The sequence below is a fragment of the Budorcas taxicolor genome, chromosome 11 (genome assembly GCF_023091745.1).
Source record: "Budorcas taxicolor isolate Tak-1 chromosome 11, Takin1.1, whole genome shotgun sequence".
NCBI classification, from domain to species: domain Eukaryota; kingdom Metazoa; phylum Chordata; class Mammalia; order Artiodactyla; family Bovidae; genus Budorcas; species Budorcas taxicolor.
In genome coordinates this window covers 96,003,015-96,020,222 of record NC_068920.1, presented here as the reverse complement: position 1 = coordinate 96,020,222, position 17,208 = coordinate 96,003,015, and the positions used below count along the sequence as shown (strand labels likewise).

General features: G+C 43.6%; 3 protein-coding genes across 3 annotated transcripts in view; all 3 read left to right on the top strand.

The window, feature by feature from the left end:
* The window catches only part of PSME4 (proteasome activator subunit 4), a 96,317-nt gene extending 91,674 nt beyond the window's left edge, over positions 1-4,643 (top strand). The window contains exons 45-47 of the mRNA XM_052647439.1: positions 1,741-1,874; positions 2,575-2,713; positions 3,131-4,643. Coding sequence (XP_052503399.1) covers positions 1,741-1,874; positions 2,575-2,709 — 269 coding nt within the window. The 3' untranslated portion in view covers positions 2,710-2,713; positions 3,131-4,643. The remainder of the gene's footprint in view (positions 1-1,740; positions 1,875-2,574; positions 2,714-3,130) is intronic.
* A 4,322-nt stretch (positions 4,644-8,965) lies between these two features.
* ASB3 (ankyrin repeat and SOCS box containing 3) overlaps positions 8,966-17,208 on the top strand; it is a 161,504-nt gene continuing 153,261 nt past the window's right edge. The window contains exon 1 of the mRNA XM_052647499.1: positions 8,966-9,069. Within this exon, the coding sequence (XP_052503459.1) occupies positions 8,966-9,069 (104 nt within the window). The remainder of the gene's footprint in view (positions 9,070-17,208) is intronic.
* Positions 13,860-15,557, top strand: GPR75 (G protein-coupled receptor 75). Its single transcript, XM_052647502.1, has one exon. It carries the CDS (start codon positions 13,935-13,937, stop codon positions 15,555-15,557), a length of 1,623 nt encoding a protein of 540 aa, XP_052503462.1. The 5' UTR covers positions 13,860-13,934.

The following is a 17,208-nucleotide window of genomic DNA, read 5'->3' as shown; positions in this document are numbered from 1 at the left end:
CTTTATAGTCCAGCTCTCATATCCATACATGACTACTGGAGAAACCATAGCATTGACTAGACAGACTTTTGTTGGCAGAGTAACATCTCTGCTTTTTAATGTGCTGTCTAGGTTGGTCATAACTTTCCTTCCGAGGAGTAAGCGTCTTTTAATCTCATGGCTGCAGTCACCATCTGCAGTGATTTTGGAGCCCAAAAACATAAAGTCTGACGCTGTTTCCACTGTTTCCTCATCTATTTGTCATGGAGTGATGGGACCGGATGCCATGGTCTTAGTTTTCTGAATGTTGAGCTTTAAGCCAACTTTTTCACTCTCGTCTTTCACTTTCATCAAGAGGCTCTTTAGTGCTTTCCTTTCTGCCATAAGGGTGGTGTCATCTGCATATCTGAGGTTATTGATATTTCTCCCAGCAATCTTGATTCCAGCTTGTGCTTCATCCTGCCTGGCGTGTCTCATGATGTACTCTGCATATAAGTTAAATAAGCAGGGTGACAATACACAGCCTTGACGTACTCCTTTTCCTATTTGGAACCAGTCTGTTGTTCCATGTCCAGTTCTAACTGTTGCTTCCTGACCTGCATATAGGTTTCTCAAGAGGCAGATCAGGTGGTCTGGTATTCCCATCTCTTTCAGAATTTCTCACAGGTTATTGTGATCCATACTGTCAAAGGTTTTGGCATAGTCAGTAAAGCAGAAATAGTTGTTTTTCTGGAACTCTCTTCCTTTTTCCATGATCCAGAGGATGTTGGCAATTTGATCTCTGGTTCCTCTGCATTTTCTAAAACCAGCTTGAACATCTGGAAGTTCACGGTTCACGTATTGCTGAAGCCTGGCTTGGAGAATTTTGAGCATTACTTTGCTAGCGTGTGAGATGAGTGCAATTGTGCGGTAGTTTGAGCATTCTTTGGCATTGCCTTTCTTTTGAGATTGGAATGAAAACTGACCTTTTCCAGTCCTGTGGCCATTGCTGAGTTTTCCAAATTTGCTGGCATATTGAGTGCAGCACTTTCATAGCATCCTCTTTTAGGATTTGAAATAGCTCAACTGGAGTTCCATCACTCAGTTATATATATTTTTTCTTCACATTCTTTTTCATTATGGCTTTTCATTGGATATTGAATATTGTTCCCTAAACTGTGCAGGGGGACCCTAGTGTTTATCTATCCTATGTTCAGTAGTTTCCCTTTGCTAATCCCAAATTCCAATCTCCTCCCTCTCCCCAAAAACACAAGTGCTGTTCTCTTTCTCTAGCAGGGTTTTAATTATGTCATGTAGTTACCTAATGGGAATTTCCAATAACATAACAGTGAAAGTGTTAGTTGTATTAGTGAAAGCTCAGTTGTGTCTGACTCTTAGTCAGCCCATGGACTGTATTCCATCAGGCTCCTCTGTCCAAATAATATACCAGCATACAATAAATTCTAGTTTTTTTTTTAAGTTGAACACCTTGTTTTTAAAAATTAAGTTCCAAAGTATTTTTAGGTCTGTACTGAGAATTTGAAAGCACTTTAACTTGTATCACTAAAAAGAAAGAGAGCCTATAAAATATAGGATGTAGGATGTTTTAGTTCAGGCTTAAAAGCATGTTTTTGATATGTGTGTGTATACAGAGTCATTTAAAGGCAGAAATTCACAGAATGGAAACAACTAGCATAATGGAAAACTTAACTTTATCTCACTATAGCAAGTACAATAGAGTCCTGTAAATATCTATTCATTTAAACGCTTTTTTCTTTGCAGAGTTGGTGAAACGCCACGCTGGGGTGCTGGGACTGGGTGCGTGTGTTCTTTCTAGTCCTTACGATGTTCCCACCTGGATGCCCCAGCTCCTTATGAATCTCAGTGCACATCTGAATGACCCTCAGCCAATCGAGGTAAAATTCTCCCTTGGTATCTTTGCACATATATTAACAGTGATAATTTTCTAGGAAACCATTTAGACTGATAATTTTCTACATACTCTGGGCTGTCGTCTTCAATAAGGTCACTACTGCTGCCTCTGCCAGAGCCACGTCTGTTCATCAGTAGTTATTAAAACCTTGCAGAGACCCCACTGTTTTCTATATTTGAGGTCTTTTGTTAGCAAGAAAATTACCATATGGTCTGTCCTTCCCAGTCCAATGGAAGCAAACTGTATTGCCAGTGTTGTCAGGATATTTAAATTTTATACTTCTGTTTCGCTCGCATTTTATACTTAGGAAGTATCTAACCAAAGGCTAATGTTAAACAGGAAAATGTGATGGTTTTATTTACTGAACACCTGTGTTCCTACATTAAACAACTTGGAAGACCAATGACTTGGTTCTTTTCACTTTGACTAAGTATATATTAAGTATATATTGAAACTGATTTAACAATGTGGTATGAGTTCTAGTCATTTGTCCTGCAGTGAAGCTGGTACCAATTCTAAAGAAGTAATCTAGGTGGCTTTTTGAGGTAAGATCGGTTTATTGGTTGTGTAGCGCTTCGTGAAGTGTAAGATCTGAACTCCCGAAGGATCGCTACTTAAAGGTATCCTGAACATAGCCTTGGAGAGGTTAAAGTGAAATGTATGTGGGTTGCTTATCCCTACAGATGACTGTAAAAAAGACGTTATCCAATTTCCGGAGGACGCACCATGATAACTGGCAGGAACACAAACAGCAATTCACTGACGACCAGCTGCTCGTTCTCACCGACCTCCTTGTGTCGCCCTGCTATTATGCATAGAAAGGTGAGGCAGCAGAGCTTACACAAGTCTGTTTTCACGACTTTTGCTATGACCCAGTGGAAGTTCCCGGAGAATTTTATACTTTTCTTTCTCTGCTTTGGGTGTTAAGCAGAGAATTGATGCGACAACTTTTACGGGCTTATGGTTAAATAAAAGAAAAGAGCTCTTACTCACAATTGCCTCTGAGTGGGGCCTGGCCATTTTGGGTTGTCCTAGGGATTCTGGCTTCTACAGTTGTGAAAATATTTCATCTCCGTTCTTAAGTATTTGTTATCTGTTCTGTATTAAAGAGGTAGGGCCCAGAAGCCTTTCTATTGAAATAGGATGAAAAAAGATTTCATTTATTTGCCTCTTTGAGTTGGATGTCCTGTTGTCTAACTGAAGCTTTCCTCCCCCCCTCCTTTCTCCTCCTTGATACAGATGAGTAGTCCTCACTTCAAGCTCTTTTCATCAAAAATTCCAGATCCTCAGGTACCATCTGTGGTGGCTTTCTGCAGGTTTAAAAACTCTGCCTCTGTTGAGTTCTCATCATTTTGGTGGTTTCTGTGTCTGGTCCAGTTAGTCCGAGTTCCACAGGTTCTCAGCTGCCGTTTGATTTCCTAACTTGTACGGAAGTATTTCCAGTATATTGATCACTTTTTCTTTGAGGCATCTGACAAAGCCACAGTGTCTCAGACTAGAAATAATTACCCAGTATGATCATGACATACAAGACCAGACAGAGTCTAGGAACTCATTATGAAACCGTTCACTTGGAATGGAGGATGCCCATCTGTAACACAGGTCCTGTCATTTCATTCATCTCAAATTATTTTGAATTCTTTCCAAATGGCTGTTGAGTTTAGATGGTGGTAGGGCTGTGGGCCATACATCTGAAGCGTTGAGAGCCTTGGGGCTGGAGAGCCGTGAAGAGGGAAAGAAAAGAGGGCAAGTCTCGAACTCAGCCAAGGACCTGATGGATTGCTCGACCAAGACACAGAAGTGAAGTCTGTGTCCACGTGTTTCCCACAGACTGGAGTTTTTGGTGCTGAATAGAAGAGCAGTTGCTGAAAAACCAGGGGTTTGGTGAATAAATTTTTGATTGATTGTTATGTATGTATACAAGCGTGTGATTTTGAAAATAAACAGCAACAACAATAAAAACCCTGACTGAATGATTTTTACCTGTATTCTTTACAAATACTGTTTGACCCTCTTTGAAAACTGTTATACTTTACTAATGGAAGACTGCTGTGTTTGCGGAAATTCTGTAATCTTTTTCTCCCTCCCCCTGCCCTTTTTTTTGGCCTGCAGAATCGTTGAGAGACTAATAAGTCTTAATATTTAATTGACTTGTTTAATAAATGTTACATAGATGTAAAAGACTGTATAAACTGTAGAGACAGCATTGGCAAGACTTTGTACAGATGCAACCTCTTACAAAACACCATTGTGTAATTAACTTGTAAAGATTCACATGTAGCTCTTTATTATAGTGACTTTTGGCTTTTGTACCAATTGAATGCCATTTTTTGTGTGTTTTTAAATTATTTTCTTTATCTTTTCATGCTCCAAAAGCTGAGGTGTGGGTTTGAGTTCATTTATCCTTAGAATGTCTGAATTTTTATGTAACTTTTTTGTGTGTATCTCTAAATGCGAACACCACGTGTTTGCCTGTGACCAGTTTATAGAATGCAAGGTATCTTCTAGGTTGAAGTACTTCACAAGGTGGTGAATGTCATCTTGCAACACACCCTGTACAGTCTTCCTTAAAGGAACACTACGGTATATTTTTTAGTATCTACTTGCTGAATGACTTGATACAGGCCTAAGCACAGCAGAGGTCCTGGTACAGTATTTAAGTGTCAGCATACACAGGCGTAATCCCTGTATAGAGTAGTGCCAACCTGATTATTTCAATTGTGTAACTAGTTTAAAACCCAATAAATGGATTGTTTTTAACACCTGGTTTTTGGTCTTCATTACAAGGAGAAGACAGTTCTGGAGCCAGTGACTTGTGGATTCCTTTTGCATTCATAGATCTGGATCCATAAATTCATGCCCTCTGACCAGAGTGAATCATCTAGATCAGACCTGCCCAGCTACAGTAGCTTGCACCCACATGTGACTGTTTACATTTAAAGTAAATTAAAAATTACTCAGTCTCAATAGCCACATTTCACACGTTCATTAGCCGCTTGTGGCTAGTGGTTACCCTGTTCAGTAGGCACGTGAGTATTTTTTGTCAGCATGGAAAGTTCGACAACACTTACCTGGGTGATTGATTCTCAGATTGATGTGCCTGGAATATGAATTTCAGTTCATACTCCCAGCTCATGATACTGATACCTGGTCCTGAAATCACAGTTTGAGCAGTGAGGCTTTATGTTATATTGACCACTTCAGTTTCGTCCTAGCTAAGCTATATTTAGGTGAGGTTCCTAAAGTGGGGAATTTTTAAAAATACAACATACTAGGCACCCACTGTGGCCCTCAATCAGAGTTTTTCTGGTTGGGACTCAGGTATCTGTTTTTTAAAAGTTCCATCAGTGCTTCAGTTGTGTGGCCATGATTGAGAACCACTGGTGAAGACCCCAAAGGCCCATTCGAGACCTAAAATCAAGGTACCTTAGTGAGTTTTTAAAATGCCCCCAGTGATTCTAATACCAGGTTTGCTACTGCTACTTCTAAGTCACTTCAGTCGTGTCCGACTCTGTGTGACCCCATAGATGGCAGCCCACCAGGCTCCGCTGTCCCTGGGATTCTCCAGGTAAAAACACTGGAGTGAGTTGCCATTTCCTTTTTCAATGGATGAAAGTGAAAGTGAAGTCACTCAGTCCTGTCTGACTCCCAGTGAACCCCATGGACTGCAGCCTACCAGACTCCTCCGTCCATGGGATTTTCCAGGCAAGAGCACTGGAGTAGGTTGCCATTGCCTTCTCCAAATACCAGGTTTCAGTTCCGTTCAGTCGCTCAGTCATGTCCGACTCTGCGACCCCATGAATCGCAGCACGCCAGGCCTCCCTGTCCATCACCAACTCCCGGAGTTCACTCAGATTCACGTCCATCGAGTCAGTGATGCCATCCAGCCATCATCCTCTGTCGTCCCCTTTTCCTCCTGCCCCCAGTCCCTCCCAGCATCAGAGTCTTTTCCAATGAGTCAACTCTTCGCATGAGGTGGCCAAAGTACTGGAGTTTCAGCTTTAGCATCATTCCTTCCAAAGAAATGCCAGGGCTGATCTCCTTCAGAATGGACTGGTTAGATTTCCTTGCAGTCCAAGGGACTCTCAAGAGTCTTCTCCAACACCACAGTTCAAAAACATCAATTCTTCGGTGCTCAGCCTTCTTCACAGTCCAACTCTCACATCCATACATGACCACTGGAAAAACCATAGCCTTGACTAAACGGACCTTAGTCGGCAAAGGAATGTCTCTGCTTTTGAATATGCTATCTAGGTTGGTCATAACTTTTCTTCCAAGGAGTAAGCATCTTTTAATTTCATGGCTGCAGTCACCATCTGCAGTGATTTTGGAATACCAGGTTTAGCAGTTGCTTATTACTTTGATACTCTAACTGCTTATATTGTGAATTACTTACCTCCTAAAGGTTCTGTCAGTGACCTCAGGAATGAAAAGGAAGAGCGGGAGAAAAGGGATGAATGGCAACTTGTCTAAATATGCTGCATTCAAAAGGATGGAGAACGACAGCAGGAACCATTTTAAGGGAAGGCCAGTGTTGGACAGGGAGGCCTGGCGTGCTGCAATTCATGGGGTTGCAAAGAGTCGGACACGACTGAGCGACTGAACTGAACTGAGTGTTAAGACTTTGGGGAAAGGTGTGTGAAGGCAGACCAAACTGCTGATTGGACCTGAAAGACTTAGTTAAGGCAGGTTTGGGGTGGGGGGGCCAGTGGTAGGTAGAAGTAAGGGGAAGAGAAAGCCTGCATTCTTAATGTTGTAAGAGCCAATAAATCATCTTTAGTTTCCAAATGCATCCTTTAAAAAAGAAAGACTTTGCAAGTTGTGTTTCAAAATTTGGGAGGAAAATTTACCTACTTCTCTTACTGTGAACGATTAGTAATGTGGCCAGAAAAGACCAGTGAGTTGTTTTGTCTTACTGGAAGAGTTAACTTTCTGTAGTCTTTGTAGTTGTTTTTGTGGCCAAAGGCCACCTCTCCTGTTACTGTAACGAGTATTCCATCATAGTTGAACATCAAGGTTTTCAGCTTTCTAGGCTGCAGATCACACCACAGTGAACATTTTCATAACTTCATGCTTAAAACACATTCAAATATTTCCTTATGATAAATTCCAAGGAGTGAGATTTGTGGGTCATGAATTTAAACATTTTTATGGCTCTGATGTTCTTTCCTCAAAGTGCACGTGTCAGTTTCCATTGTCAGTGTGTACCAGAATGGTAGTTTTCCTGCAAACTGATAGTCTGTTCCTATCTTAACATATGTTTAGTCAGCTCTGCTTGTTTATTTGTAGACTTTCCACTTTCTGACTGTGAAGCCAGTGTTCTTTCCAGTTTGACACACTGCTGGTACATTCTGTAGGCATAATTACAGTAGCTTTAGTCTTGTTGATAATAGTTTTGGAACTAGTGATTCCAGATACTCTATTCTAGACCAACTGATCTTTTACAACTTGTGACTGTGTGTGTGTGTCCAGTATGAGATAATTTTTCCCATAGGTGTAACTCGTGGCATTTTGGCCAAGACCTATTGTAATATCCTTCTGTCATATGGCCACATGCCTGGAAACGAGCTGGAAATTATGCAACAGCTAATTTATATGGAGAGGAGTATGAGATTTGGTTAGTTTCCACTTTGAATGGCAATTCCACTCAGTACTAAACGATGTTTTTTGGTCGATTATTTCTAGCCTCTGAGGTCACCATTACAACATAGATTAGAATTGCTGCAAGTGGTAGGAGAGTAGACTTTTGTGGGAATTGGAAATTTTCCTTGAAGTTATTTGTAAATTCTGATAGCACAATCAACTCCTGGACAGAATATCTACCTCATAAATTATCCAGCCTTCTTGATTTTTCTTCTGATGAAAGCAGAGTGGGGGGCGGTGACTTAGGGAAAATACGTTATATGCATAAATCAAATTCTTTGGTACTTGTTGGTACCAAACAGTTCTGTTTTAAAAGATAACCATTAGCCAAAATAATTTCAATGGAAATATCCTAAGTACTTCACTTGAATGGAATTTTCAAGATCCTAGTTAGCAGGCTGGCACACTGAAGCAGCAGAAAAAGGGCTTAACCTGCTTCCTTTTGTCTCCGAGTAGCAAACATACTTGGGAATGCTACTTGATTGCTCTTGAGACTACAACCCACATAATGAGTTCATTATTTTGGACACACTGTGAACTGGGATGGGAGTCCACATCCCAGGATGGGAGGTTGGTTACGTTTTTGGTTCCTATTCTTTACTAAAATTAGCTTAGCTAGTTTTGCATACATGGCTTTTCAAGATGTTTTACATTCAACATGGCATTGAGTGATGTCCATGATTTCTTGGCTTTTGCCCATTTCCTACCCATTCTCATGGGTACTTTCTTTGCAATTCGCATTTGTTTCCTAATAGATATTTCCCTCTCAGTGAGCTGAGAGAAGGAATAAAAAAAATGACGTTAAAGTTGGTTTGATTTGAAGTCTGTTACAATGACGTGATTTACAAATTCTGGGTCTCCAGGTACCACCCTGGAAGGCGACGCCAGTTTAATCTAGGAGCAAAGTATTAGCAGCAGCGTAGAGAGGAGCTAGGCAGGCGCACTTGGAAGCACCAGGAACGGGGAGAGGTGGGCGGCGGCGGGCCGGCCAGAAGCCCAGGGAAGGCCCTGGACCCCGCTCTTAGCGACGTGAAGCCTCCACCCCGCCTTGTCCACGGTCTTCACTCTCTAAGGCCAAGGCCCCCATGGGTCACGCTGTGTGCTATCGGCGCCCCCACCTTTGCCCTCCTTTCCACCCAGTCCGCCCCCCTCTTCCTCCATATGTCAGCTCTTGCCAGCCTCAGGGAGCCCCCACTTCCCGAGCGGCAAAACGGCGCGCCCGAGACCGCGCGGCGCGGGGAACGGAGGTCGCGGCGGCGGGAGCTGCCGGCCCCGGTGCCCCACGAGGCCCGCGAGGCGGCCAGGGCGCGGGGGCAGGCGGGGCACAGCGCCCGAGTGTCCAGCGGAGGGGGCGGCGCCCTCGGCGTCTCCGTGACTGCGCCTCCGCGCCCCGGCTCGCCGCGGCTCCCGGGATGCGCGGAGGCGGCGGCGATGGCCATGATGCCTCCAGCTCGGCATCCGCCGGGGCGGCGGGCGAAGCTGGGGTCCGGGCTGCGAGATGGAGGAGGAGGGGCGGCGCTGCGGCCACCAGGCAGGTGAGAGGCCGCGGGCCCCCGGAGGAGGACGACCCCGCGGGGACCGGGAGGGCCGCCGGGTGAGGGAGCCGGCAGCCGCGTGGGTTCGGGCCCGGCCGCGGCGCACCTGCGCTCCTGGCGAGGCCTGCGGAGAAACCATCTCGCTCCTGCCTTGCTCGTCCCCGGGCCCCGCGGGGCCGGTGGAACCCCTCCCCCACCGCCCATGCCCTGCCTGAACCCTCCTCACCTCCACGACCCTTTCCAGAATCCTTTACATGCTTCCCTAGACCGGCCTAGGCCCGCCTCACCATAACCTTCTCCAGCCCCGGAGCCCCTCAAGTTCCCTCGAGACCCATCTCAAGTCCCCGATCGGGGTCGCCATGCCCTCCCAGCAGTCTCCTAGTCCAGCCTCATCCTCAGGAGGATGCTCCACACCCTCCCATCTCCCTCACCAACCGACCCTACCCGATCCCATCAGCCGCTCCGGGCTTCAAAAGTAGTTGAGTGGGGAGAAAGAGCATGGCCTCTGAAACGCAGGTAAGTCTGGCTTGCATCTTAGTGACCTTGGACAAGTCATCTGACTTCCCTACTGTTTTCCAGATATCTCAATACAAATCCAGTGGGAGTAATAACAGTAGTACAAAACCTTGTTCTCCTGTGAGGGTTAGAGTCTGGACAAACCTGCCCTGGAGGAATTGAAGGCATTATTTGGTGTGTGTGTTGGGGGGGGGTGGGGGTGGGGGGAGAGTTGGAAGAAATCAGATCATGAGTTGACTTGTAGAAGCTCATGTAAAATGTTTGAATGTGTACTAAAATATTAAGATAGCACACTAAATTATCAGAGGCTCTTCACACATATCATAATGCGAAATCATTGATGTACATTTTCACTTACTATTCCTCACTTACCAGTTACTTGAGGGTCTCTCCTCAGTTGGAATAAGATGCATATGATATGATTTCATTTATTCTTATTATGTCTAATATGGCTTCTTCTTAAGACTGGTGTTCCAACTTAAAATTTTTCTGATTTTATTATTTTTATTGCATCTTCATCCAGGCCCTATTTATGCTCCCAGAGATAAAGAGAAGCTTGTATGCTTGCATTGAAAAGTGTTGGTAACCTCTATTTAATATTTAGGAATAAGTAGCAGATGCATTCATTTACACCCCACCCCAAATAACTGAGTTTTATAATTCTGCCAGCATACCTTTGTCCCAAATTGTTATCTCAGCCTCCTTTTTCTTAAAGTCTCAAAAGTTAGTACTAAGACCTAGGTTTACTTTCCCCTCACTTCCTTATTACTTCAAAAGTTTCTCTGCCGAAACCTTTACTTCTGATATGTCTTCTTCTTTTTCTCTCTTTTCTCTTCCCTGTCTCTGATTCCTTCCTTTTTTTCCCTAATTATCCCAAATCAGAGTAATTTATAATTACCTTATACCAAACAATAATTTTTCAACCTCGCCAAAAAGGTACATGCAAATACATATACAGATATATGTACATGGAACTTTGAGTTGGGAAGGAATTGCAGTACCTACTTCATAGGATTATAATGAGAATGAAATAAAGTTGATAAGCTATGTAAAGCTTCTAGTAGAAGTCTCTGGCATATAATAACCACCCAATACATTATAGCTGCTGTAACTGTCTTCTGACCTGGGACTGCCTGCCTTGATTGCTTTGCTGTTTTGTTTAGCTTGGTGGTGTGCAGCCTTTAGAGAGTAACTGCTTAGGTTCAAATCCATGCTCTGCCCCTTTAAGACAGGTGCTCTCTCTGCCTCAGTTTCCTCATCTGTAAATTAGAGATAAGCTATACTGTCTGTCTCAGGGTTGTGACGATTTGATAAGCTAATAGTGTGGAGCACTGGGAGCATTGTGGAGCACATCACAAGCACTTAGTAAAGGGAACATCCTAATGATGATACTGCCCCAGAATTCCTGACTCAGAATTCTTTTATCAATCTATTGAAAAAAATTATAATTGGAGAGAAAGTAAAAGTTGCCCCTCAACTCCTCCAAATTTTTTTTTCCTTCTGCCTCTTATCTTTGGCTAATGTTGATGCTTCATCATTCTATTTTCCGCTTTCCAAATGTTTCCCAGCCTGGACTCTGCATAACTTCCATCAACCACTTCTTTTTTTTTTCTAATAATTTTCATTTATTTATGTATTTTTGGCTGTGCTGGGTCTTTGTTGCTGCATGGGGGTTTTCTCTGGTTGCAGAGAGCAGAGGTTACTCTCTAGGTTGGTGCATGGGGTTCTCATTATGATGGCTTCTCTGCTGGAGCACGGGCTCTAGAGTGCACGGGCTTCAGTAGTTGCAGCTCATGGGCTCAGTAGTCGTGGCTCCCAGGCTCCAGAACACAGGCTCAGTAGTTGGGGCACACAGGCTTAGTTGTTCCGAAGCATGTGGGATCTTCTTGGACCAGGGATTGAACCCATGTCCTCTGCATTGACAGGCAGAGTCTTTACCACTGAGCCACCAGGGAAGCCCACCCCGTCCTTTATTATTACTCACTTGATATTTCTCTTAGCATCCTAATTCCAGACTTCATCCTTCTAATGTTTCCAAATCAAATTCCTTCTTCTCCCTTCAGAGTCAGGGGAATTTTCTATAAACAGGAATATCACCTTTCTGCTTCTACAAATTGGATTTTCTCTTCTACTTCCTTTTTCATTGGTTAACCCCAATCTTCCAATTAACAAAAACTTAACAGTAAAAGTTTTTTTTTTTCTTTCACTACACAGGTATTATAAAGTGTTCAGAAACGGGCACACAGTCTTTAAGTGAAAACAATAAGCTCTCTGTTATTATTATTATTTAATTCTAATCATCAGGAAACTAAAGATCAGGACTAGTTCTTCTCTCCCGTAGAACTCTTACAAGGGAAGTACAGAAAAGTTGGTCCCACTTCCCAGTGGAGAAATACATGATATTTTCATGATCTGTACTTTTTGACCATTGAGAATATAGAAGAGGTTATCTTCTTCCTTCATGAAGGACACCAGTTAGTTTTATGGATCTCCCCAGGACTGAAATGCATCTGATACTGGCACAGGTGTACCTATTGCTGAATGCTGGGAGACTTCTGTATTGGGTGGTTCCTAACTCCTGCCTGAAGCTCCCAGTAATCCCTCATGATCAGGCCCCTTCCCCTATACCCCACGATTCAGCAACTAAAGAATTTACCCCTGGCTTCGCTGGAGGCCCTGGGACTCAGCTTGAGCTGGTGGTTAAATATTCTGAACATCACCCATGGACCTCCCCAGTACCACTGGTTATTCTTAAAATGCTGGATTAAAGCACATTCTTTTTGGTTGCCAAGAGCTTTGGATGTACCACTGGAAGCATCTGGGAGTAGGGTGGACACCAGGCCAATGGGGCTTTGCGATTTTGAACAATAAAAGACTGTGTGAAGGTATTTTAAATCTCATTGCAAGATGGGAACAGAAAGTTAAAAAACCAAAAAGAAAAATAAATTATTCTTTAGAAGTAGATGCTGTGTCGTGCTCACCTATGCGCCCAGAGTACCTGGTGTAAAGCTGGCAGAGAGTACACACACGTAGATATGAACTGGATGAATGCACACACAAATGCATGCACTGGGGGAATGTATGCATCCTGCTTCATCACGAGGATATGCCTGCTGGGATCCTGATAACTCACATTTATATAGAGTTTACAGAGCAAACTGGTAAGTCTCAAATAGAATTCTGACATCATTCATTACTTCCATTTATATAGTCCTACACAAAGTTCTTTTCCAGAGGAGAATATGGAGTTGGCTAAGAAATCACAAGCAGGGAGAAAATATAAATAATGGAAAATAAAGGGCTCTTCCTAGAGAAAGAAATCAGATTTGTTAGTGATGTCTGGAAGTTTTGTAAAAGGCCACAGTATGCTTCAGTGGTACCCTCTTGCTTATGGGTTTCTCCAGTGGCTCTGACGGTAAAGAATCTGCTTGCCGTACAGGAGACCTGGGTTCAATCCCTGGGTTGGGAAGATCCCCTGGAGAAGGGCATGGCAACCCACTCCAGTGTTCTTGCCTGGAGAGTTCCATGAACAGAGGAGCCTGGCGGGCTACAGTCCATGGGTAAAGCACAGAGTCAGACATGACTGAGTGACTTTCACTCTTGCTTATATGTCAAGCACATGCTGTTTCTTGCCTCAGTCCTTCTGCTGTGAAGACCTGCTCCCTTCTCCCAGCCTGTCTGTCCCCCACTCCATACCCCTCACCTTTCACCCACCTAGCCCCTCCTCATGAAGACCCCCTTAGCCTCTCTCAGCCTCCTCCCTGGCCTGGATCAATCCCCCCTTCTCTTCTCTCCACACTGCACTGCCATCAGCTGATTTGCTGCATTTGGCTATAGTTACACAGTTAGATTGATCTGTTTCAACTAGACTGTGATCTCTTTGGTGGAGAGGTTATATTCTTGGTGTCCAATGTCTGGTATCAGAATTTCTGAAGGTAACCATCTGTACACTCACCCTTTAATCACAATCTCAAGGGGACGAGGCCTCAGTATCTTGTTTTCTTTTTTTTTAACCTGCTCTCCAGCTGATGCTTAAACTAGTTTGGAAACCCCTGTGTCCTAAAACCTAAACTTGGCTGGATTAATGTATTTCAAGGTACCTATGTCTTTTCTGTGTGGGGCTTTGGGAGGAGAAATGCTTTCTGGGCACTGGGTCAGAGCTGAAAAAGCCTGGTGCTTTTGTAAAAGATCACAAGATCACTCTGCTGTCTCCATTCATTCATTTCTGTTTCTGGGGATGCATTTTCGTGCGCAGGCTTTTCTGCCTTGGGCCCCCTTTGTCAGTCGTCGCTCGTCTGTGAGTTGAGGCCCTGACTGCCTTCCCACAGAAGGAAGAGTCGTCTCTGAAGATGAACTCAACAGGCCACCTTCAGGATGTGCCCAACACCACCCTGCTCCACATGCCTCACACCCAGGGAGGGAACAGTACTAGTATCCGGGAGGGTCTCCAGGAACCGGTCCACACGGCCACCTTGGTGACCTGTACCTTTCTGCTCACGGTCATCTTCTGCCTGGGCTCTTACGGCAACTTCATTGTCTTCTTGTCCTTCTTCGATCCAGCCTTCAGGAAATTCAGAACCAACTTTGATTTCATGATCCTGAACCTGTCCTTCTGTGACCTCTTCATTTGCGGCGTGACGGCCCCCATGTTCACCTTCGTGTTGTTCTTCAGCACAGCCAGTGGCATACCGGACACTTTCTGCTTCACCTTCCACCTCACCAGCTCGGGCTTCATCATCATGTCCCTCAAGACAGTGGCGGTGATTGCCCTGCACCGGCTCCGTATGGTGTTGGGGAAGCAGCCCAACCGCACGGCTTCCTTCCCCTGCACCTTGCTCCTCACTCTCCTCCTCTGGACCACCAGTTTCACCCTTGCCACCTTGGCCACCCTGAAAACCAGCAAATCACACCTCTGCCTTCCCATGTCCAGTCTGATCGCCGGAGAAGGGAAAGCCATCCTGTCTCTCTACGTGGTCGACTTCACCTTTTGTGTGGCGGTGGTCTTCGTGTCCTACGTCATGATTGCTCAGACACTGCGGAAGAACGCTCAAGTCAGAAAGTGCCCGGCTGTGATCACCGTTGACGCTTCCAGACCACAGCCTTTCATGGGGGCCCCTGTGAAGGGAGGTGGTGAGCCCATCCAGTGTACCATGCCGGCTCTGTACAGGAACCAGAATTACAACAAACTGCAGCACGTTCAGACCCACGGATACACCAAGAGTCCCAAGCAGCTGCCAACCCCTGCAGCCAGCCGGCTCCAGCTGGTGTCGGCTGTCAATCTGTCCACGGCTAAGGACTCCAGGGCGGTGGTCACCTGTGTGGTGATTGTGCTCTCTGTCCTGGTATGCTGTCTTCCGCTGGGCATTTCCCTGGTGCAGGTGGTTCTGTCCAGCAATGGGAGCTTCATCCTTTACCAGTTTGAACTGTTGGGGTTTACGCTTATATTTCTCAAGTCAGGATTAAACCCTTTTATATATTCTCGGAACAGTGCAGGGCTGAGAAGGAAAGTGCTGTGGTGCCTCCAGTACATCGGCCTGGGTTTTTTCTGCTGCAGACAGAAGACCCGACTTCGTGCCATGGGAAAAGGGAACCTCGAAGTCAACAGAAACAAATCCTCCCATCATGAAACGAATTCTGCCTACATGTTGTCTCCAAAGCCCCAGAAGAAATTTGTGGACCAGGCCTGTGGCCCAAGTCACTCCAAGGAAAGTGTGGTCAGTCCTAAGATGTCTGCTGGACATCAGCACTATGGTCAGAGCAGCTCTACCCCCATCAACACTCGGATTGAGCCGTACTACAGTATCTACAACAGCAGCCCATCCCAGGAAGAGAGCATCCCACACAACTCGCAGCCAGTAAACTCCTTTGGGTTTGCCAATTCATATATAGCCATGCATTATCACACCACTAATGATTTGATGCAGGAATACGACAGCACATCGGCCAAGCAGATTCCGGTCCCCTCTGTTTAGAGTCGTGGAGGCCAGCGAATCTCATATAAGCTGTTTTGGTTTCTGAGACTAATTGATTTTCTTTTTTAATTTTGGGAGACCAGAGCTACATCAAAACTTAAAGACCTAGACAGCTGACACTTATATCTTTTTTTCTGAAGTATTAGCATCTCTTGGTTTGTTTTGCAGGTTCTTGATATTTTAAGAGTTGATGAAAAAGTTTATTATTTTACACCTGACCTGCACTCCAGTCTTTTGTACTAAATTTTTAAACAGATGCCAGGGAATGGTTTTGCTACTGTATTAAAGTAGGGAAGGAACTGATTATGATCATTTGAGCCAATATTATGATTCTTTGAAGTATGAGCTGGATGTTTTTAAAGACTATGAAGGTATCATCTTTACTGAGGTATTATTTCTATTAACTGGATTATAAATTTTAATCCTTTGAAGTGTTCAAATGGGGTCAGTATTTTTTGTTTTTGGTAGCAGGCTTATTGGAATAAATAATACATTGTTAAATCAGAAATGTACTATTTATAGCTATATTTACCAAAAATGCACAAGCATTAGTTACTTTCTTTTCATAAGACAGTCATCTAAGAATAGAGTACTATGATTATTACCATTTCTAATTATAGATATTATTCTTTTGTGTCAGCTCAGTAGCTGTATAGTTCTTTTGAAAAGAAATTTTTCTTCTTGCTAAAAATGAATTATTTTATTTCAGAATGATCTTACCCAAGAAACTTAGTGAAGAGGACTGCATCTATAGTAGAGTGATGCTTTTCCTGGGAGAGTAGGCGCTAACTGCGGTCATCTCATCAGGGTGCTGTTATGTTATGTGGGAAGTGGGCTAGACTGTTGTATGTGTTGTTAGACAATCTTTAATTATTGTCTAAGAAGGCGTAAGGATGAAATGGGGGTGTTTCAACTCATGCTTTCCTTCAGTGTGAGGATGGTTTGTTCACAACCTGACAAAGAGTCTCTAAATAACTATTTAGAAAAAAATTTTTTGATCTTTGTTTATATATTACCATGGTAGAAAAATTCTTAAGATGATCTGTTTTCAAAGTAATTGTGTTACTTCTCTCCCATGAATCTTAAACTGGAAATGGGCAGTAAGGGGAAATAGATTAAGTATTTCTACACTTAAAACTAATTTTATTATATACTCAGTGATGCCTAGCATAACAACTGTAAACTTATTTTTTTATGTAAAAATGTTTTCATGATGTAGTTGATTTTTGAACTCAGTACAATTTTGGAACTATAGCTTCTAGAAAAGATGAGCATCAAGATACGAAACCTGTCTTTATAAATTGTTATAGTCAAGAACTGTTACTACAGATTGGAAGGCACTTTGTTCCTTTGGATGAAAGGTGTTCAGGTTATGACATCCTCTCCCATGCTGTTCCTAAAATCAGAGACTATGAGAGGCATGGGGAAGATAGTTAATACTCAATTAGAACTCTCCTCAGTCTTGTCTAATAATTCTGACCTCCCAGTATCAACCAGTCATTTCTATTTCCAAGGTTTAAGTATGAGATATGGATTTTATTTTGTTTTTAAATTCACTTTTTAGGACTCTCTCCTTCCCTTCCCTCTCTCCCTTCTAGCCTTTATTTTTACTATTAAATTTTATAACAGAAGAAAAAATATCCGCTCTCAC

Excerpts from the sequence above, each read along its gene's own strand:
- GPR75 (XM_052647502.1), top strand. The coding sequence starts at position 13,935 with ATGAACTCAACAGGCCACCTTCAGGATGTGCCCAACACCACCCTGCTC.